At 35.4% G+C, this 22,843-nt stretch overlaps 1 protein-coding gene and 1 long non-coding RNA gene across 3 annotated transcripts in view; one reads left to right on the forward strand and one right to left on the reverse strand.

Annotated features, from left to right (window-relative positions):
* LOC116574784 overlaps positions 1 to 14,831 on the reverse strand; it is a 107,655-nt gene extending 92,824 nt beyond the window's left edge. Inside the window, exons 1-2 of the long non-coding RNA XR_004279480.1 lie at positions 14,742 to 14,831; positions 9,804 to 9,922 (exon numbers count right to left, since the gene is read on the reverse strand). This is a non-coding gene — a long non-coding RNA (uncharacterized LOC116574784). The remainder of the gene's footprint in view (positions 1 to 9,803; positions 9,923 to 14,741) is intronic.
* Positions 14,832 to 14,896: 65 nt separating this feature from the next.
* Positions 14,897 to 22,843, forward strand: part of ZC2HC1A (zinc finger C2HC-type containing 1A) — a 47,411-nt gene continuing 39,464 nt past the window's right edge. Inside the window, exon 1 of one of the 2 annotated variants that reach the window (XM_032315583.1) lies at positions 14,897 to 15,044. In XM_032315583.1, the coding sequence (XP_032171474.1) occupies positions 15,029 to 15,044 (16 nt within the window). In that variant the 5' untranslated portion in view covers positions 14,897 to 15,028. The remainder of the gene's footprint in view (positions 15,045 to 22,843) is intronic. The other variant, XM_032315582.1, reaches the window with a different exon arrangement.

Below are 22,843 nucleotides of genomic sequence, written 5' to 3' on the forward strand. Positions count from 1 at the left end.
TTTTTAGATTTTATTTATTTATTTGACAGAGAACACAAGTAGGCAGAGAGGCAGGCAGAGAGAGAGGAGGAAGCAGGCTCCCTGCTGAGCAGAGAGCCCGATGCGGGACTCGATCCCAGGACCCTGAGATCATGGCCTGAGCCGAAGGCAGCGGCTTAACCCACTGAGCCACCCAGGCGCCCAGAAATATGTGTACTTTTTGAAGTAAGACTGAGTTTTTGGAATTTGAGATTTCTGTCACTATTTTGTTGTTTTTCACTATTTTTGTTAAATCAATCCCTATAATTGACTGAACAAAATGAATTTATAATTCATCAAGTACCTCTGTAGAAAAACACAGCCAGCCAGAAAATATTATGCAAAAAAGGTCACTGACTCTGTTACCTTCTGAGGTAACAATGTTTCTTAACATCAATACAAAATTACATTGGAAGCTGCTGTTGGAAAAGCAGCCAAATAGAATTTCTGCCTTGAGAAATTGAGAAATGGCAAAGGGAATTGAGGGATTAAGAAATGGCAAAAATAATTTGTGGAAGAGGAAGAAAGTGAATTCAACATTTCTTTCCCTGGAGAAAATAGCATGAAACATTTTCTGACTTAACCTTATTTTAAGTTTTTCTAAATTCTTTCATTTTCAAAACAGCATTCAATCTAATTCTATCAATTTATAGATTTTTAGAGTCCTAGCATTCACAAAATATATTAAACTTTAACATATTAGTCTGTCTTCCTCATGTTCACCTTTTTACTTGGAAAACACAGTATTATATTTTACTCAATTTTATAGCCCATATTACTAAAAGTAAGGATAAATGTTCTAGATAGAAGGTACGCTGTTTAAGAGTGAAACATTGGACTGAGATATGAAAATATATGAAAAAATCATTTGGATATTTTGAAAGTTCTATCTGGAAATACATATAAAATAATAAAAAGATATCTTATTTTCAATCTTAAAATTTTTTTAAAATTTTTTTTAAAAATTGAAATTTAAATTCAATTATTTAACATATAGTGTATTAGTTTCAGAAGTATAGTTCAGTAATTAATCAGTCTTATATAACACCTAGTGCTCATTACATCATGTGCCCACCTTAATGTCCATCACCCAGTTACCTTATCACCCCCATCCCCTCCAGCAACCCTCAGTTTGTTTCCTTTGATTAAGAGTCATTTATCATTTGTCTGATTTCTCTCTGATTTCATCTTTTTTTTAAAATTTTTCCCTCCCTTTACCTATGATCTTCTGTTTTGTTTCTTAAATTCCATATATGAGTGAAATCATATGATAATTGTCTTTCTCTGATTGACTTATCTTGTTTAGCATAATACCATCTAGTTCCATCCAGGTTGTTGCAAATGGCAAGGTGCCATTTTTTTGATGGCTGAGTAATATTTCATCATATATATATATATACACCACATCTTCTTTATGCATTCACCTGTTGATAGACATCTGGGCTCTTTCCATAGTTTGGCTATTGTGGACATGGCTGCTATAAATGCTAGGGTTCAGGTGCCCCTTTGGATCACTACATTTGTATCTTTGGGGTAAATCTCTAGTAGTGCGATTGCTAGGTCGGAGGGTAGCTCTATTTTCAACTTTTTAAGGAACCTCCATACTGTTTCCAGAGTGGCTGTATCTGCTTGCCTTCTCACCAACAGTGTGAGAGGGTTCCCCTTTCTCTGCATCTGCGCCAACATCTGTCATTTCCTAACTTGTTAATTTTAGCCATTCTGACTGGTGTGAAGTGGTATCTCATTGTGGTTTTGATTTGTATTTCCCTGATGCTGAGTGATGTTGAGCATTTTTATGCTGTTGGCCATCTGTATGTCTTTTTTTGAGAAATGTCTGTTCATGTCTTCTGCCCATTACTTGATTAGATCATTAGTTTTTTTGAGTGTTGAGCTTGATAAGTTCTTTACCTCATTTTCAAAATTTGAAGAAGTGATTTAACTTTCCATTTTAGGAAATTTCTAATGATATAAAAAGTGCTATTAATTCATGATGTGGCTCAGCTATCTGTTTTAATTTCACCTAGTAGTAAGTTCACCTGTGTAGTAATTTTGTTAAAAATTGGTATTTAGAACCAAAATTTAATAGCTGTGTTATGTATAAACTGGAGAAGCTTATATAAAAGAGTTTAACTATATCTTTGTAATATCTTTAATATTATAGCTTCTAAGTATCATACTCAAACCTGTATTTTCAATGTATTGTTCTTAATACTAAGTTTTCACAAATCTACTATACATGTAGATGTTTATGGGAATGGGATTGAGGGAATAAAAAAGAATTGGGTCTGACTTCCACATTGGAATTATCATGGATTGTGGGGAATGAGGACCAAGCAGCAGGGATAAAGTTGATAATTCAGTAAAACTATGTCCTTAGAATCAGATATGACCAACAGAATATAAAATCTATAAATTGGCAAAATTCTTCGGGAAAAAAGTTCAATTTAAATAAACTTCCAAAGGACAGACTGACCTCACATAGGTCAATTCTGTTCTGGAGTTGTGCTAACACTGTAATGCTGCTGAAATTTTTAGCCAGACTTCACAGAATTATTGGGCAAGGTGCTCATCAGTTGGGAGCACAAAAAGTAATTTTGTAATTTCTCTCCGTTGTTGTCTCTATGGAAGAACTATAAAGTGTTTGTTATAAAGACACTTCACTTGGTAAAACCCCCAAAATTCCAACATAGAATATTCTTTTCCATTTTTGCATTTCTAAGGTCCATTTGTAAAGGATATATAATGAAAACCACATTTTTAATTTCAAAATAAATTTACTTTAAATTTCTTGGTTAAACTGGTACTACTAGGAAATCTCAGTAAATAGAAATAGTAAAAAAAAAAAGTATTTGAAACCTCAAATTGTTAGACTTCATATTTACATAACACATACCTCAATAAAGACCCAGTCATGTTTATTTTTTTTTTACTATGTGGAAGTAGAAAGCATAAACCCTATATTAATTATTTCAACTCTGGTTGTGAAAATATATCTGAAGCTAGAATCTAGAAGCTTCAGTTAGGAATTTAATGACAAATCTTGAAAGAATTAAAGACAATTGCCTATTTGTTTTTGAAAAAAAGAGTCATTATAATTGCTAGATAGATAAAGAAAAGTTTATGGTTATTTATAATTCCAAACCAAAAAAATTTATGTATTTATCTTATTCTGTATCTTTTTTCCATAGTTGTTTTTTAAAATTTACCATTATTTACCACTTAATTTTTATCTATTTGCTAAGAGAGTCAAAGTGCTTTAATAAAACAGTGAAAATACTATTATTTATAGTTTTAAGAATTTTCACTTTTAACTTTGAGGCAATGATAGTTTGTTATAGGGAACTTCATTTGGTTTGGAAATGTATGTTGGTTCATTCAACATTGAATCTTATATTGGAGATGATTAAATTTACCTCCTGAACTTGTGATAGTTAACTCATTATCTTTATTCTGTAATTTCCCATATACAAATGATTTGACTTGTTAGTAACCCCCCCAAATTTTAGTTCTTCATATCTTGCTACAGAAATATCTGTAAAAAATGCAATAACTTTAACAATTTCTAAATACAATCACAAATCTAAGTCTTTCTTTGACAAAATATATCTTATGCATTATTGAAGATACAATACTTAGCATTATATTTTATCTTGAAGTTTCCTATTATTATAAATTATCAAATGCATATTTTGTTTCAAATGAACTTCTTTGTCAATTTCCTATTTCTTCCATTAGCATTTCCATTCTTCCAATCACCCAGACTAATCACCTTAATTTTCTAATTTGCCTTCAATTTGAGGTCTCACCATAAATTGCTTTTACAATTCAGTTTCAGGAGAAGTAGTTTCTGAGGAATCACTTACTAATATCCGATAAAAAAGATCCTGTGACTCAGTTTGTTTTTTAATTTGGGTAAACTTAATTGCCAAAATGGCATCGAGTTATGGTTAATTCTCAATTATAATAGTCATTTTATCTAGTTTGGGTAAAACTGACATACAAATTATTATTCAAAAAATACCTAATGAACATGTATTATATGTAATAAGTTAAAACTAGTTTTTATTATAATTTTATTTTGATGTCCATGATTTTTAAGGGTAAGATTATATTTTAATGATGTTATTAGAAGTTGTTTTAATATTCCTGGAAGTAGATAACTGCATGCAGATGACATGAAAAAAATGCATCTGACCCATCCACAAGGCCTGTGAATTCTCTTTGAAATATTTATTGTATCCTTTTTGATTTCCATACTAATATTAAAGAAAGACACACTCTGCCTCATTATATCAACTTCTGCACACACAAACTCTTTTTGGGTGTGTGTGTGTGCACAGAACATTTCACAGTAAGTCACTAAATTACACTGCTATACACACTGTATATCACTTTTTAATTTTCCAATACTGTGTTTAAATAAATGCCGCATGGACTGAATTCTATTCTTCTAAAATTCATATGTTGAAGCCCTAACCCCCAATGTGACTGTATGTGGACATAGGTCCTTTAGAAGGTAGTAAAGGTTAAATGAAGTTATAAGGGTGGGAGTCCTACTTCAATAGATTGGTGACCTTATAAGAGGAAGAGAGAGAGAGAGAGAGAGAGAGATCTTTCTCTCTCTCTCTCTCTTTCTTTTTAAGATTTTTGTTATTTATTTGACAGAGAGATAGAGAGCCAGAGAGCACAAGGTTGGAGGGAATAGCAAAGGAAGAGGAAGAAGTAGGCTTCTCACTGAGCAGGGAACTCCATGCAGGGCTAGATTTCAGGACTATAGGATCATGACCTGAGCTGAAGGCAGACACTTAACCATCTGAGCCACCCACGTGCCCTGGTCTTTTGCTTTCTACCAGTGGAAGAACACAGCAATAAATTTATTCTTTTTAGGCCACGAAGACAGCTTTACCAGAACCCAACCATGCTAGCACACTGATCTTAGACTTCAGCCTCCAGAATTGTAAGAAAATAAGATTCTGTCCTTTAAGCCCAATCTATAGTATTTTGTTATGGCAGCTCAAGCTGACTAGTATAACTTATGTTATATAGTTCAACTAAGCTTTATTGTAGTTCTAACAATGGAACTATTGGCTATTAGCCCAACCAATAATAAAAAAAATAGCATTTTTTTTCACATTTTGCTACTATTATTTTGTGGGTGATTTACTTAAAAGGCACCCTTTGGTGGTTAGTATAATTAGCAAGAGAAGATATGTATACTTGTACCCTGGAGATGAGTACTATTAAATATTATAAACTATACTCCTGAATCTACCAACTCGGTTACCTCAATAGGCCAGAAAATCATCCTTTTAGGTTTGGGTAATTTCCGGGTTCTTCCAAGAGATTATCCTATTCACTGTCTCTACCAGACATATTAATCTCAAATTACACTTTTAAAAAAATATTTTACTCTGTATAAAAATAATCAAAGCTGAAGATCTTTCACTGTTTATGAAATAAATTTTAGTTTGAAAGCCTCACACTCGTGATCCTCTATAATCTGGGCCTAATTTACATTTCCCACATATAGTAAGTACTCAGCACATAGTTATCTAATGACATTATCACTCTTGTCTTTTCCCGTAGTTTATCCTGTGATCGACTCGCTACCCAAAATGCCTGTCATAATCCTACACATCTTCCAAGAATGAATACAAAATGTATTTCTTACAAGAAACTTTTCCAATTCCAAACCACATGGACATTTTCCCCTATAATTATTCTGCCTCTTTTGACCGAAACATTTCATTCTAGCAGTGTATGCATTGGGGTATGTTGAATATGTACTCATAGCATTTTTTAAATATCTATCAACTCACCTAGATTGTAAACATCTGTAGAGCTTCCACTCTCTATGCTCAGTATTCTTCATCAGTCCTTTCCTGGAAACTCAGTCCCAGATAATCTCTCTACTTTGAATATTTAGTACAAGTTTTCTATATATTTCTATTCATTTGGTCATTAATTATATCCAATATGCTATTAATTTGCTATGTGTTATTATATTCTCCACATGCTCTTGCTCTATTAACTACATTCTAAATGCCTTGAGGTCATGGGCTTTTATTCATTTAATGTCTAAAACTGAACTATGTAAAATTTTATGTATGTGAGACATAAAATTATAGCCTGGAGGGCAAAGGGCTAGAAGACAGAAGACCTCAGTTCTACTCCTTGGTTTAGCTAACCAACCATTCATGTTAGAAGTCTTTTAATAAATTTTTCTGAGTCTTTCTAAAATAAAGTTGTAGTGAGAGGAGATTGTTAAGATTGTTAAAAATTTATTTTTTTATATTGGGCCATGGTCTGCCTCTTCTACAGTGGCCAAACTGATACACTAAGAGATGAAGTATGTCTCTCTTTAAAAAGAGGATGGGAACAAAGAAGACCTCTAACAACTAGAAGCAGCCAGTGGAATATTTGAATATGGCAAAGGTTATATAAAGATTATGAATTCTTCCAGAGAATATTCTTGGCTTTACTTTGTTGTTTTTTAGGTGTTGGTTACCCACCTATGTGGGTAAGCATGGATTATTAATCAGGGTTCTCCAGAGAAACAGAACCGATAGGATGTATGCATGAACACATATATGCACACATGTGTACACATATATATTGATGTACATATGCACATATGTGCATAAAACATGTCTATATGGAGTGTGTATACACATATATATGGAGAGAGAATTATTTCAAACAACTGGCTCACATGATTGTGGAACCTTTCAAGTTCAAAATCTGCAGGGCTATGCCATAAGGTTGGAAATCCAGGGTAGAGTTACAGTTTGAGTCCAAAGGCAGAATTCCTTCCTGCTCAGGGAAAGACAGTCTTTGTTCAACTGACTGGATAAGGCTCACCCACAATATGGAAGACAATCTGCCTTATTTAAAGATGACCAATTTATATGTTAATTTCATCCAGAAAACACCTTCACGGAAACATCCAGAATAATTTCTGACCAATTATCCAGAAACTGTGGCCAAGCCTAGTTGACATATAAAACTAACCAATACAATAGATTCTGTCCTTAATAGAAACAAAGAATAATTCACATAATTTTCTTTTATTTCGTTCATGGACAGTTTATCAGTCCTCTCTTTCCTGATCTGAAACTTGAGAGAGTAGAAACCCAATGCCTTCCCTTGTCACAGGCTAACTATTCTTCTTAAGAAAAAGCAGTTATGCTATGGTATATGGATCTCAAGTCAGATAATCTATTTACATATCCCAACCCAGTACCTATTCACTGTAACTTTGAAAAAGTCACTTAGTCTTGTGGAATCTCTATATCTTCAACATGGAAATGGTAAGAATAACATTTACCTCATGGATAGGTTATGAGGACAACATAAGACTATATGGAAAATGGTATGCATAGTAACATATTAACCCTAACCATTATATATTAAATAAAACCTCTCTGCCTACTCAAAAGAACTATTTTGAAAACCACACCATTCACTCATATCCTATTCAGTCATTTAGCAAATATTTATTGAATACCAATGACTGAAGTATTACACTAAGCTTCTGAAAAACAACAATGCCCTATGAAAATGTAGATTATCAAAAGCACTGAATAGTTAATATCCCATATAGTTATTATCAGTTCAAGTACAGCTGGGCATGGGATGGAATAACTTTTAGTAATAACACTAGGTCATTAAACTGGCACTACTATATACTTATAAAGGGATCTTAGGTTAGGTTCCCCAGAAGCAGGGACTGAGAAGGGGATTCTTGCATAAGTGATTTGTTAGAGATGACTCCTCTTGAGTGAGAGAAACAGGTTAGGGCAGTAAGAGGATAAATAAGCAAGGATGTGGTCTTATATGAAGACTGGCTTCAGCTCACCTTGAATCAGAGGCTAGCTTGTTGTACCCAAGAGTCTGTCTTTGGCTGTAAGATGCCCTTCTGATGATGAAGGCCATAATCTCTTAGGTACGGCAGTACTCTTCATAAGGAAGGCAATTCTTTAGAGAAGGAAGTAGCTAGCTTTGTGTTACCAGAGAGCATTTTCAACAGCTGGGCTGGATACACCTTCCAGTAAAGGGGATTTGAAACTGGCAATAACAACCTCTGCTACAAAAGGACACTGATGTTCATAATAACAGAGGCACTGCAAAGATGTTAAGAGCTCTCCAAATTCTTGAAAAAAAAAGAAAAGAAAGAAAAGAAAAAGACTGACATTCACTGTCATCTTTTACAGTTTTGAAAACTGGTCCTTCGTTCAATTATATATAAATTAAGTTCCTATGAATACTATTATTTTATTATCTGGAATTTCTCTTTCTTATGAAAATACAAACTTTATTTTGTTTTGAAAACAGAACCAGAGGAAATTTTTATTTTTCTGTTTTCTTGATTATCTGTTAGCTGCTAAGAGACACAAGTGTACTTAAGGTTTAAGCAATGCTATGTTACTTAGAAACAGTAAGCAAACAATTGTTGGATTCATACTACAGAATTAGATAGACAATATAGTAAATTTATTCTAAATAAGAAGTATGTTCTAAGTAAGAAGTGAATAGAATAGTGTACTTTCTATGTAAAACTGTAAAGAAGCAATTTTTCTGGAAAGATAGGTTTACAAATGTAGACATTTGAAAAAGTTTATGGCAGAAAACTTTAATAATATGCATAGCCACAATGAAAATTAAAGCTTTAGTTTTTCCCTTTTACCTGTTTGTTCTTAAAACCAAGTAATCAATTATATTAGTAATTGCATATATTCCTAGGGTGAATTCTCATACAGCTGTTTCCATTAAAAGGAAGCTGGAGAAAGTATAGTATCTAATAATTGTTTTAAGTAACAGACCCATAAGGCTTTTAAAATCATAAAGAAGTACCAAGATATTCACTTAGGTGATTTATACTGGGAGACTTTTCCTTTTTTGTGCTTAGTATAAATATCTTAACATCATCATTGACATTACATAACATTTATTTATAATACATTAGAGCATTTTCAAGAAAACTTTTTAAAGAGCCCCTGGAAACTGCTATGATTCATAAGGCCAGGGCGAAAGAACTCATTATATTTTTTTTTCTCTTTTTTTCTGTTTCTCCTTCTCTAGGTGGGAAAAAGAGCACCTAAAAACACTTGGCTCTTCTGGTGACTATAGGTAAAAAGTTGAAGTTCACAATGTGTCAAAACAGTTCTAGGCATTGGTTCTAATTTGAATTTTTAGAGCTACCCCATAACATACAGAACACTAGAAAAAAATATGTTTTTACTGTCCTTCCTAGTCTGTATCTAAATTGTCTTTGTTTTCTTAGGATTATATTTGGTTATACTAATAGAAAAATGCATAAACAAATATTCTTATTATGTAGAGGTGAAGAGAACCCTAATAAAAACTCAGATTAACAGTTCATAAGAAAAATATATTGATGCACTTGGCAGAATTAAAGTTAAAAATTTCTGTTAAATGAAAGATGTCATAGACAAAGTTATCAAATATTTTATAAACTGAAAAAATATTATTAAATTAATCAAAATAGCAAGCAGTTAACATCTAAAATATACAAGGAGTTTACAAATCCTTAAGAATAAATAAGAACCCCAATATAAAACATAGATAAAAACAGGAAATTCATTGAAAATAAAATCTGAATTAGCAGGTATATAAAGAGATGCCAAAGTCTTGGTTTTCAACAGATTGGCAAAAATTAGGAGTAGGTCAGCTATTAATGAATTATGGGAAGATGAATGCTCTTTCATTGTGATGGCAGTATATACTGGTACAACCATTGCAGAGAACAATCTGGGCATACTTACTAGAAATGAATATGATCCAATAATCCATTCCAGGAACACATCCCAGAGAAACTTGAGCCCAGGTTCATAAGGGGACAGGCACAAAGATGTTCATTGTAGAGGCATCAGGGTGCCCATCACTACAGAAAAGGGTAAATAAAATGTGGTGTATAAATACAGTAATTCAGCACACAGAAGCAATAAACTAGTGTTATATACAGGAGCATGGGTGAACCTCTAAATGAATATTTATTTAAAAATTACAAATTGAATGAAGGCTACAGTATAATGTCATATATATAAATTAAGAACAGATGCACATATAAAATAGTACAACATATGTTTCAAGGAACCACATATATCCAAAGATATCTATGAGCTTTGAACTTAAATGCAGTATCATGGTTCTTATAGTAAGAGGTTGTTATAGAGTTAAAATGGTGGATGAAAAGTTTAAGTAATAAAATGGGGGAAGAAAGATAACTTTGTGTAGGTAGTTGATATATGTGCTGTACACTGGTAAGTATTACTAACTCAACACCCTGCATCTGAGATTAAAAATATGTGAAATATATAACTATAATGCCTGTAATTTATAACTTAGAAAAATTTCACATCATAAATAAATATATTTAATTACTCTTCTTGCTTCTTTACCAACTACCCCAGAGCATGCCAGACTTCCATTAATTTCAGTTTTAAGTCATTGTCCCCCTCATCCTCGGTGGTCTTTACATATCCAATGACACCCTTCAAGATTACAATAAATACAGTACTTCTTTGTAAGACCTTTTAAATTGTTCTATTCAGGCAAATGTCTCCTGATATCTTAAGCTATACCAAACCATCTAAGATTTAATAATATGTTGCATATATTGTCCTCTATCTATCACTGTATTATGCCTTGCCCAGGGCTTCTTCTACTAGATGTTAACTGCACAGAAATCAGAAAGACCTCTTTGGAGATGCCAGTGGTGCCAAGAACAGTGCTGTGCATACAAGAGTATTTGGATTAACAGATTTTCAGATAAGATTTGGGATTGTGGTGGCAAGGGATGGATAGATGGGACCATAACTGAAGGTTGAAAAAAATGTGTCCTATTGCTGCTGAGAACTACTTTTGAAAGTGAGGAGAATAGAGATTCCTTTTGGAATTGGAGTTTCTTCTGGAACTAGAGGAGAAAGAGTAGAATAATCAATATCACACCGTGAATGAAGTAGCCTTCCAATCAATGAAGGAGATGAAGCTTGCTTTAACTTCCTCTTTTTTTCTTTTCTTTTCTCTTCTCAGTGTTTCCTTATTTATGAGGAAATTTATTTCTTTATTTCTTTATTTATTTCTCTAAACACTTAAAAATTTTCTTTTTATTTTAATCTACAAAATAAAACTAGTAAGAGCCAACTCAGATGTGCTTCCTCCATCTTGAAAACTGTTCCACAGTTCTTCTCCCTTTTCAGGGGAAATATGTTTCTTTTGTTTTTGATTAAAGCTATCATTTTGTTATGATTACTAAATGTGTAAATTACTAAATTATAGTGGGTCATTCCTCTGGAGGCTATGGAGATAAGAAACCCCTTATATAATGGGAGTTGATAAACTGGGTCAGATTCTCACTGAGATTCAGAATTGCATTTAGCTATGCTCTGAAAATGATTTCAACAAGAGCCAAATGTTGTCTCAGAAAGGGAAATTGATCTTTGGGTAAGATCCAACAGGAGGTTGGAGCTTTGAAACAAGAAGATACATGTGGCTTGCTCAGCCCTTTGAAAGGTCCAAAAGAGATGTGGATTGGCTCCAGGAAATAATGATGGAAGAGAAAGTAATGGAAGGCATAAAGAATCAGGTAGATGATATGGTAAGGCAGAGTCTTAGCTACTTACTAATTAGCTACTTACTAACTTTGTCACCTGTATTGAGTCAATACAGCTCTGAACATTTGCTTTCTTTTTTGTATGATAAAGAGGTAAGAAAATCTTTATTTTTCGTTCATCTATAAATGTTGCCATCACCTTAAAAGAACACTTGGCAGCTATAAAAACATGAACAGATAAGAAACATAAGAGAAGGAACTGAGCTTCATTCATTTTAGTAACTAATAAAGTAATGGACCTGAAATATATATAATAGGTACTCAACAAATATTTGTTGAATTGATGGATGAGAAAAATGGAATATATCAAGAGGAAGTAAAGTCAGGAGAGAACACCAAGACCGGACTCTTAGGCCACTCATGTAGGAGGCAGAGGATGGAATTTAGGAAGGCAAATAAGAAACTGTCTTTTTTTGCTCAGAGGTCAGGACCAGGAAAAAAGCTTCAGGAGCCAGGATAGCTGTAGCATAAAAGTCCTGAGAGCCTATTATCTGTACAGAAGATTAGCAGGCATGTTTTAAAGAATTAAAATCCACAGTAGTAATGCCTACAAGTATACCTTCAACAATATGTCTGAACATTTAGAATTACATTTAAGGCAACTAGAAGGCAAGGTGAGTAAGGAAAGTGAGGAATGCCATGAAATTGCCATAGGTAAAATCAGACAGACCAGACTTTAAATCGAAGTTACATTCATTAGGAGTATATATATGGCAGAAAATTAATCTGAGACATCTAGAAAATAAAGAATTAATTCCGAAAAATGAAAATTATAGTATCTACTCTGAAGAATTGTTTTGAAGATTAAATAAGTGAACATATGAAAAGGACCTAAAATATGCCTAACATGGTTTTTAAAAACTGTATTGTTATCATTATTATTGCCTTATTGTTTTTATGCATAATAGAGAATGTATTAGCCAACTCAATCTTTGGCTTGAGTTCAGTTCAAGAACTTGTAGTTTGTAAACTAAATTGCTTCTTTATTTTTGGGTTTTTCTTCCAAGTGTGCTTTTTTCCTATATTGTGCTCTTTTAAAAGTCCAACCCATCCACTCCCCCATAATTCTAGCTTTGTTTTAGCAGCATCAAGGAAAAAAAGACATTTCTACTTAGGCCAGGGAGGCTAAGTGGCAGATGGCTGTGGTCTGGCCAATAAGGCCTCAGATCTCAGATGTTAGAGGAACAGAAAAAAGTCAGAGCAGAACTATGGGAAGAAACAGGAACGGTGGACGTTTTCTTTCACGTGACTGTAAGAGATGAACCATACCAGATTCAACTACTTAGATAACCTTCCCAAATAAGAGGTGATGTCCCCCTCTAGTGTTTGTTTCTAGTTTATATAATTGACCCTTGAAAAGCACAGGTTTGAACTGTGAGAGTAAACTTACATGGGTTTGTTTTTGTTTTTGTTTTTTAAATAAATACAGTACTGTAAATGAAAAAAACGGGGGCGCCTGGGTGGCTCAGTGGGTGGGGCCGCTGCCTTCGGCTCGGGTCATGATCTCAGGGTCCTGGGATCGAGTCCCATGTTGGGCTCTCTGCTCAGCAGAGAGCCTGCTTCCCTTCCTCTCTCTCTGCCTGCCTCTCCGTCTACTTGTGATTTCTCTCTGTCAAATAAATAAATAAAATCTTTAAAAAATAAATAAATAAATACAGTACTGTAAATGTATTTTCTCTTTCTTATGATTTTCCCAATCATTTTCTTTTCTCTAGCTTACTTTATTGTAAGAACAGTATATAATATATATAATATACAATATAGGTGTTAACTGATTGTTTATGTTATTGGTAAGGCTTCCAGTCAACAGCAGGCTATTAGTTAAGTTTTTGGGGAGTCAAGAGTGATACGTGGACTTTCCACCGTGCAGGTGTCAGCACCCCTATCCCCCATAATATTCAAGGGTCAACTGTAATAACTTCATTTGAGTGGGGAGTAAGAGGAAGGTTGTTTCCTAAAGGCTACTGCTTTGTAAGATACATATTTTTAACAGTAAACAAAGTTAGATACGATGTGAAAACTCTGCAACTGAACAGATTAATAAGAAAATTAATAGAAGACCTGTTACAGAAGTTACATTAATACCGATAACTTGCCAGTAGATACACTAGAGTTAACAAATATGGTTTATCATTGCTAAATCAGATTTTTTCTTAAAGATTTTATTTATTTATTTGACAGAGAGATCACAAATAGACAGAGAGGCAGGCAGAGAGAGAGAGGGAGGGGGAAGCAGGCTCCCAGGGAGCCCAACGCAGGACTCGATCCCAGGACCCTGAGATCATGACTCGAGCCAAAGGCAGCAGTTTAACCCACTGAGCCACCCAGGCGCCCCTGCTAAATCAGATTTTTAAAGAAACTTAGCTCTAGTGAAACGTGTTAAGACTGTTAAACAAAAGTTTTAGCTAGCTTTGAAGCTACCTTCATCCTCAAAACCCAGTGACAGAAATAGGCCTCATTAGGTTTTGGACTCTGACAGAAATAGGCCTCGTTCTGTAGTTAGTTCCACGCTTAAACTCCCCGCTCAAACACAGTTTTGGTGTTAGTTCATAAGTTACAAAGCCAACAGACTATTTTAGTTAAAGGATGATCAAGCATAGGGCCTGGGTAGGTCGGGAGTAGATGAAGATGAAGGGTGGGCTGGGTTTCACCTCTAATTTTCGGCCCAGGCTTTCAGGCTGAGAGAATTGTTCCCAAGTGTTCCGAGCAATCTCAGTTCTACAACCCCAGACACAAAGCAGGATTTCAGGAGGCGGGGAGGGGGGAGTGCCTTAACTCCTTAATCTGTGTGTGACTATCAGGTCTCGGGAATACACTCCAGTAACGTCGCGTGACCAGCTAGCGGAAAATGGAGAGTGAACTGCACAAACGTGTGTAAGGGCGCGTTTGGTTTGCTTGTTAGCTTAGAGCCCTCAGGGAGAGAGAAGACAGAACTGTAATGACTCACTGAGGGACTGGTGAAGGGCGGCCCATGAGGCGCTGAGACATTCTAAGTGGAAGGATAGTGTGTGAGGAAAACAAGTCTGCGGTCAGGAGAACAAAGACGTCGTTTAGCTACGGCACACAACCTGAAGCGGTTTAGGCTTACCGGGAGGGCGACCGGGAAAGCTCACAGTCGGGAAGCGGCGGTGCAATTGCAGCGAGAGGCGCGCCTCTCCTGAGCCCCGCCCCTCACGAGCCCCGCCCCTCATGAGCCCCGCCCCTCAAGCGTCGAGCCAATGGGAGCCCGGGATGTTAGCGGGTGGGAGGTGCGGCCGGGTTGCTACAGCCGGAGCTGGGCGGTGGCGGCGGCGGCGGCGGCGGCGGTAGCGGCGGTGGCGGCGGTGGCGGCGGGTATTGGGGGAGAAATCTCGGGGATCCGAAGGTGGTGGCGCAATGGAGGGACTGGAAGGTGAGGAGGTGGAGAGGTGCGGGCCAGGCGGTGAGAGCGGGCCCGAAGCAACCCGCGGTGCCCAGGACGGTGGTGCCGGTGGCGAGGGGCTGGACCGGAGCGGTGGACCCTGCCGCTCCTTCGGAGGCCCTAGCGGCCGGTAGCCTTTAAGCCCCCAGCACCGTGGAGCTCAGGATCCTCAGGCTGCCCCGCCTCAGACGGTCTTCAGCTGGGGTTCCCGACCGGGAGCCTGATACTTCTTTGGCATGTGCCTGCAGGTCTCTTTTACCGTCTTTTGGTCTTCCCTGACTCCTGAGTGCCCTTTTGATAATCACAGTCTCCAGCCAGATTTTATTTTTCTTGCAAAGTGGACTCTCCATTAATGTCCATGGCCTCTCTACTGCCAGCCTTAGCTGGGGCCCCTGGGTGTGTTTGCAGCCTCTAGCTCCAGACACTTTCCTGGCCAGTGTCCCTAGGTAACCGTTTTTCTCTTTCTGCCGCATCTTCTGTCGGAGGGATGCCAAGAGCATCTACCGAGGAAGAGTCATTGGCCAGCTTCAAAGCCGGGACAATAGATGAACAGAAGGATTTAAGAGCTTGTTAATGACGACTCTGTAAGGAAGACCCGGCATTGATTCCTTATCTTTGAGTTAATCCTTGTGCTGTAACCATGACTCCAGATTTTGCTTTGTTCTCAATTCTTTCACTTCTCTATTATTTTTGTCCGTCTTATCCTCTGTAATATAACATTTGCCTAAAAACAATAATGGAAAAAAAAGCTAGTTAACATTGGCAACAACAGTTTCAAGGTTGTATTTCAAATTGTGGTTAATCCTTCTGGTGAACGATCCTGTTGCCTTGGTTTAGCTCTTTCCCCCCCTCCTATTTTACATAGATTCAGGTGGAATTAAAAATAAACAGAGGTGTTGAGCCCTGTATTGTTGTATGCCAGAAAACAAATTATTTCAGGTTGTGTTATAAAGTGAAAAGTAGTAACTGGTAACTTTTTGCAGTTACCTAAGCATACCAAAAAACAAATGTAATGATGAATATGATAGGTTTTAATGCTTTTACTCTCACAGTAAATAGCTTGAGAATGGTAGATGAGAATTCTAATAAATTTTCCTTTTGTGGGCAGCTACAGTGTACTGTGACAAGTGAAGTTCCTGTTCTCTGGTCGTGTAATTTATTTCAGGGAGATCATTAAGTTTCCATGAAATAAGAATTGTAATGATCACACTTCTTACTTTCAAGATACTGTTTTTTAGAGGACATATGGAGGAACCTAATTTTTAAAATAAATTTTAAAATATGTGCTGGTCTTGTAACGTAGTGGATAGGATCATGGGTTCTGGAATTCTTGTGAAGTTGTCATAACATACATTAAGTGCTGTAAAACAACTTTTCTGCAGATTTTTATTATTTCATTTAACATTTGTAATTAAGGCAAAGATTTTCATCTGTTTTTTCACTTATATATGCTAAGCGCCTAAAACAGTGTCTGACCCAAAGTAGGTACTTAATAAATATTTGTCGCTAGATAAATGACTTTGTCTATCATAGGCACCATTCTAGGTCCCAGGGTTGTAGCAAAAAAGAAAAAGTCAAAAACCCTGTTCTCATTGAATCTATGTTTTAGTGAACCTTAGATTCTAGCAATACCAAGACATTATGATTGAAATCTTACGAAGAATGCTTTTAAAATATAATGAAAACCCAGTGTAGTATTCAATACATTTGTGGAAAAATACATGTATTCTGATGTGATATGTTATGAGGGGTATGTTTTATGGGCCCAGCTTATGATGTATCACGGTAAACAGTACTTGCTCCTTACTTTTGGGGGTATTTTGTTTTTGTTTATTGTTTAACAAAATGAGTTACTATCATTATGACGTGTTTAGTTCTAATTAGGTTAAGTTAAAATATATGAAATAGGTTTTTGTGTTTTTTTTGTAGAACAAAACAGTTGAAAAATCAGTCCCTGTTAGGTCCTATTTTGCAAAGACCAGAAGTTGGAATCTTAAGGTTCCATCCATTAATTCATTCATCCATGCCTTCATTTAATAAACATTGATACAGTGATAAATAAGATAAAGTTTTGCCCCTAATGGAAGTTAAAGTCTAGCACTTGGGGTTTTTGTTTTGTTTTGTTTTGTTTTGTTTTTTTAAAGATTTTATTTATATATTAGAGAGAAAACATAAGGAGTGAGGAGGGAGAGAGAAAAGCAGACTCCCCTCTGAGCAGAGAGCTAGATGCAGGGACTCCATCCCAGGATGTCAGGATCATGACTTGAGCCAAAGGCAGATCTTTTAACCAGCTTTCCCCCTAAAGTCTAGCACTTTGAGGTCTAATAAATGTTATATTGCAGTCCTGTAGAAAATCTCCAGGAATTTGCTTACCATGTCATAGTAATTGAGTAAATATTGTACTGTTTGGTGTCAGACTCATGTTTCTAGTTGAAGCTAGTTACTGGACTAATCTTGATTGCAAAACCAGAAAATATATGGCCCCTTAAAAAATTGTATTGAAGATTATCATACTCTTTTAAAAATTATTTACATATAAAGCATGTGCCACTTTTATTATTTTTGGTCTTCTGGGACTTCTCATGTTCCCTGATCGTTAAGAGATGAGGTAGTAGTCTGAACACTCTATTTCAAAACTAAATATAAATTATCGCTCATGATTCTGTATCATCTGTATTTGAGAATTTCTGTGTTCTGTGTGTAATTGGAGCAAAACCTTTAATTTCTTTTCACCTAACTCTTGTGCCCTGTAGGTATACCTAAGGCCTATAGAATTAGGTCTAGACTTGGGAGAGTTTTAGTCTCTCCTAAGCTTTGTATCTATAAAATGGAGAGATGATAAACTTTAAGCAGATTTAATAAATACACTATTGTCATTTCTTTCATAACATCTTGATAAGTGGTTATTAACAGTTGTAATAGAGATCAGGCTCCCCATTCCTTTTCGGCTTACTAAATTAGCAGATCTTAGTGTACTGCCCTCTAAAACCTCATTAGAAGTCTAATTGCTCTTCTCTGGTGTACCCTAGATTTAGTTGAAGGAAGCATTCCTGTCCCATTAGGGTTTCCTTTTGGTTTTGTTTTCTCTAGTCCAAACACATGCTAGTTTACTGAATAATTCTTCATCTTTATTGATTTATCTAGCATTCATTGTTTTTTAGTCTTGAGTTAGATGCTAGGTTATTTTAAAAGCCAGTGTGTTAGAGAGGCCTGTGTTTGGATCATTGTTTTGTTTCTTTTTAGTTCTGTGGTTTAGTAAATCTCCACTTAAGTTTCCTCAGCTATAAAAAATGGAGGCTTTAAATACTAATCTACCTGAACTATATTAATATTAAATGATGTCACATACATAAAGTATTCAGTGAGGTGCCTAGTACATAGGAGTTCCCCTCAGTCCTTGTTTATTGGGTGGGGAAACTCATATAAGTGTGTTAGGAGCTTAGGAGTGTTTCAGTAGAAGTAAAAAGCATGCTTGGAAGGGATTGTGTGCAGTCTTACTCTATAGATGGCTATGGTACAGGATAGGCTGGAGAAAGAAGAGACTGGAAATATGTATATGGGATGGGGATTTGAACTAAGGCACAGATTGTGGGAATTAGAAAGGGAGGAGAGGTGAGGTATGACTTGGATATGAGAGAGAAAAAGAAGCAAAAGTGTTGTCTAGCTTTGACGAAGAGTTAATATTAATATCTGAAGGTCTCTGCTTTAAAAGTCTCCTCATTAAAGAAGCTTTCCCCGATCATACCCACTTTCCAAATACACTTACATATAACACTATGACTGTCTTCTCTCTTCTTACTCTGCTCTATTTTTCTGCATTGTGCTTATCACTACCTGATATTTTATGTATTTGTTTTTATTTTTTCCATGTTAGAAGAGTAGAAGCTCTGTAAGATCATCACTGTTTGCTTACCTCATCGAACAGTTCCTGTCTCAGGGCACCTGGGTGGCTCAGTTGGTTAAGCTGCTGCCTTTAGCTCAGGTCATGATCCCAGAGTCCTGGGATTGAGCCCCACATTAGACTCCCTGCTAAGCAGGGAGTCTCCTTCTCCTTCTCCCTCTGCCTGCCATTCCTTTTGCTTGTGCTCTCTTCAATCTGTCAAATAAATAAATTAAATCTTAAAAAAAAAAAAAGAACAGTTCCTGTCTCATGCTAGGTGCTCAACAAATACTTGGGGGAATCAACAAATTGATCTATTTTAATGTAGTGTTTGGGCCTGATAAAGTTTTCCTGCAGTTTAGGTAGAAGAGAAAGGGAGGAGGTAAAGAGGAGTTAGTAAATGTAAGCCAGTGTTTCAAAAGATGTGCTACTCAGGACATTGGTCCTAAATATCTCCTGGGGTCAAGATTTCTGTTAGGAAAATAATAATATACTAAATCCCTTTTTTAATACTGAGGAAGTTCTGCCCTAAGAAAACCCATTCCTTTAATCTAGCATTTGCCAAACATGTGACCATGGATCAAAGGATTTGAGGGTGATTGGTGAAAGTAGAAATGACTAGTCAGGTTCAGACTGAGTAGGAAGAAAAGTGCAATGAGGAATGGGTTATCGAGAAGATGCAAATCATTCTGAGATCAAGAAAGTGATTTAAAGAGAGGTAGAAGGTAGGAGTACATGGCCAGAGAAGGTGCTTGGGTATTTTAAGAGTCCAGAAGTGGACCATTACTAAACTATTTTAACAGTTGTTATTTTTGTTGAACTGGAGTGGTGGACTAAAGAGGAGTAGACTGAAGGCTCTGTGTTGAGTAGGTTAAGTGTGAATGTTTAACTGTGAAGGCTCTGTGTTGAGCAGGTTAAGTGTGAATGTTTAACTGTTGAAATCTAGGATGAACTCAAAGAGGAAAGTCTTTTGAGATTATTAGGGATTGTTGACCTGAAAATAATTAGATTTTGAAAAGGATTGTTGGAAGAAGACTGTATAACAGATGCTGTATGCTTCAAAACGAAGGTTTGTTTTAAAGGTTGGATTCAGATGAGCAGTGACCCATGGTGAAGAAAGAGACATGCTACACAGAAGCCAGAAGTGTTCTTAATTTCCAAGATTTCATTTCTTTTGAAAATGTTCTTTCCTATTTCTTAAATAGATACATTTTAGAATGTCATAACTATTTAGATAACAGCATATTATTTCACATCTATATATATGTAATATATATCATAGTATTATATAAAGATACCATTTCAAGCCTTATGGTGCAGGTTTTGAAGTTGCCAAATACAGTAATGAATAACAGAATCAACACTGTGTGTGAGATAAATTTTATAAAGAAAAGTTATGGAGAGTTTTAGAATATTAAGGTACTTTAGTTACTTGGTTTTATCCATTAATTTGAGTGCTTCTTTTGACAGTGCTTGCTCTCTGCTACAATAGTCACCCCTCTGCATATCATCTCTACTATGTTTTTATAAGCCTCACAGTTTGCTTGCTTTTGCCACACAAGAGAGATTAGTGTTTGCCTTCAAGTGCTGGAGAAGAGTATTTTCTTATTTTATTGGTTGTAAAGCATTTTCATGTATAACATCTCAGATGACCCCTTAAATTTTAAGGTAGACAGAGCAGATAAAATTCTCATTAAACAAATGTTAAACTGAGGCTATTTATATGATTAGTCATACATTTTTCTTCTAATTCATGTAGTGAAGACTTTTCCAACAAGGAGAGAAACATCTTGTTCTTTGCTATAGTTCCTTGCAGATTCTCAGTTCCATATATAGACAAGTGGAATTGATTTTCTCAGCATTCTGCATGCTACCTGAAGCATTCATTCCTCCATCTGCAGTTGGTCAGCTGGTTTAGTCATCCTTATATCTGACCAAATTTTTGTTTAATTTAATGCCAGTAAGAGGGTATGTTATCATCCATGTACCTTTCTTGCTAATGTGGTCTTAAGGTAGGTTTTATTAAATACATATAGTATATTTGTTATGGTGTATTAGATAGAAGGGGGCCATGTATGTCATTCAACCTAACTTCCTTCCAAATTTTATACAAGAGGAGGCTGAACCTTAGTGAGGTTAAATATCTTCCCCAGGGAGTTATAGTTCTGGGACTTATGAGACAAATTTCAGTGCCTTTTTTGCTAAGCTGTCATGTCTTTTAATGAATACCATTACAACAAAATGTAGCTTTGTGACTCAGAACCTAAGCTGCTTATGACGTGTTGGTAGAAGAGGGTGTTCACACTAACATACATGTGCATGTTATACTTTGTGAATTATAGGGCTATGCTGTATGACTAGCTAATATAAGAGGGAGGAAATTAAAAATTTATATCTTTATTTATTTTGAATGAAGTAATGACTTCAACATTTTTGTAAAATTTTTCTTTGTTATTTATTTAACTGAAGTATACTTTAAAGCAGGTAAAATAAGTGATACTCTAACATTTTGTATTGATGAATTTTTAAATCATTGCTTAGAATTTAAAAGGTTATATGAAAATTATAAGTAAACAATAGATTACGTATCATGTGGCATCACTTTGAGCATCATTATGAAGACATTCTTAGTGTATGTTACAGATACATAGTGAAATTAAGTCCCTGTTCTCCCTAGATAACCTAACCTCTGGTATTAGAGAGGAACAATTAAGGCAAATCTTTGCTTTTGTAGTGCCCACAGCTTTACTGCCACCGTAGAGACATTGCCTCCATTTGAGATGATAGTCACTATCTACCATTAAAATAGGGCAGTGGAGTATTGAGAGAATGAGAGAACAAAACAGTTTTTCTGTTATGGTTTGATTATATTCCCACCCATGTCTATTTTGATTCTTCTGTTAGTTTTCTTGAACTTACTAAATGCTTTGGAACAAATTACATGAAGTCATAATTGTACTTTTCTCATGAGTTTCTTTAGGTTACTTCTAAAACAAAGTGGCTATTTGTCTTTCATGTGATAAAGGAATTTTAACAGTAAAATATTCAGCAGAAAATATATTTAAGAAATATATTTAAATGTATCTAATTATGAATTATATTCAATTATTATTTTATGTTATATATTAATGATATATTGTTAATATATTTAATTATTAAATAAATATAGTTAAGATACAGATTCAAGTACCATTTTTAGAAAATCACAGGTATGGAAATAAATTTAGTTTTGATAATTGGCTAGACAGTAAAATGACAAATAGACTCAGCTATGTAGAATTCCAAAGAATGTAGTTGTTTCTTTTAAATAAATTTAGTAACAAAATCTGTTATATGAAAATGTGTGATAGATGCAGTAAGTTTTGATTGAGTAAAAGTTTCAGCTACTTGCCAGTTATTTGATGAATTGTGCCATAGGATGGAATATCTCAGTTTGCTGGTCCATTGAATTCTTATATAATATTATATGTATAAAATAATGAACAATTTATATAATAAAGGTAAGCATAGTAACTAGGGGTTCTTTAAGGCATTATAGTTCCTATTGTCTGCTGTTACACAGACCAATTATTATTACTATTATTTAAGATTTTATTTATTTGTGAGAGAGAGAGAGGGAGCAAAGCAGGGGGAGCTGCAGGCAGAGTAGGAGAAGGAGAACCAGGCTCCCCACTGAGCAAGGAGCCTGATGTGAGACTTGATCCCAGGATCAGGATCATGACCTCAGCCAAAGGCAGATGCCCAATGGACTGAGCTACCCAGGTGTCCCAGAACAAGATTCTTTTTATCTTAGAATCCTTAGATCATCTCAGGAAGCCATCTCACTGATCACCAATGTTATATCTTAATCCTTTGAAGATTAATAATATATAATATTAACCTCAAGGTAAACAATGTTTAAAGTTTGGTA

This window comes from Mustela erminea, chromosome 16, assembly GCF_009829155.1.
Source record: "Mustela erminea isolate mMusErm1 chromosome 16, mMusErm1.Pri, whole genome shotgun sequence".
In the NCBI taxonomy this organism is placed as follows: Eukaryota; Metazoa; Chordata; class Mammalia; order Carnivora; family Mustelidae; genus Mustela; species Mustela erminea.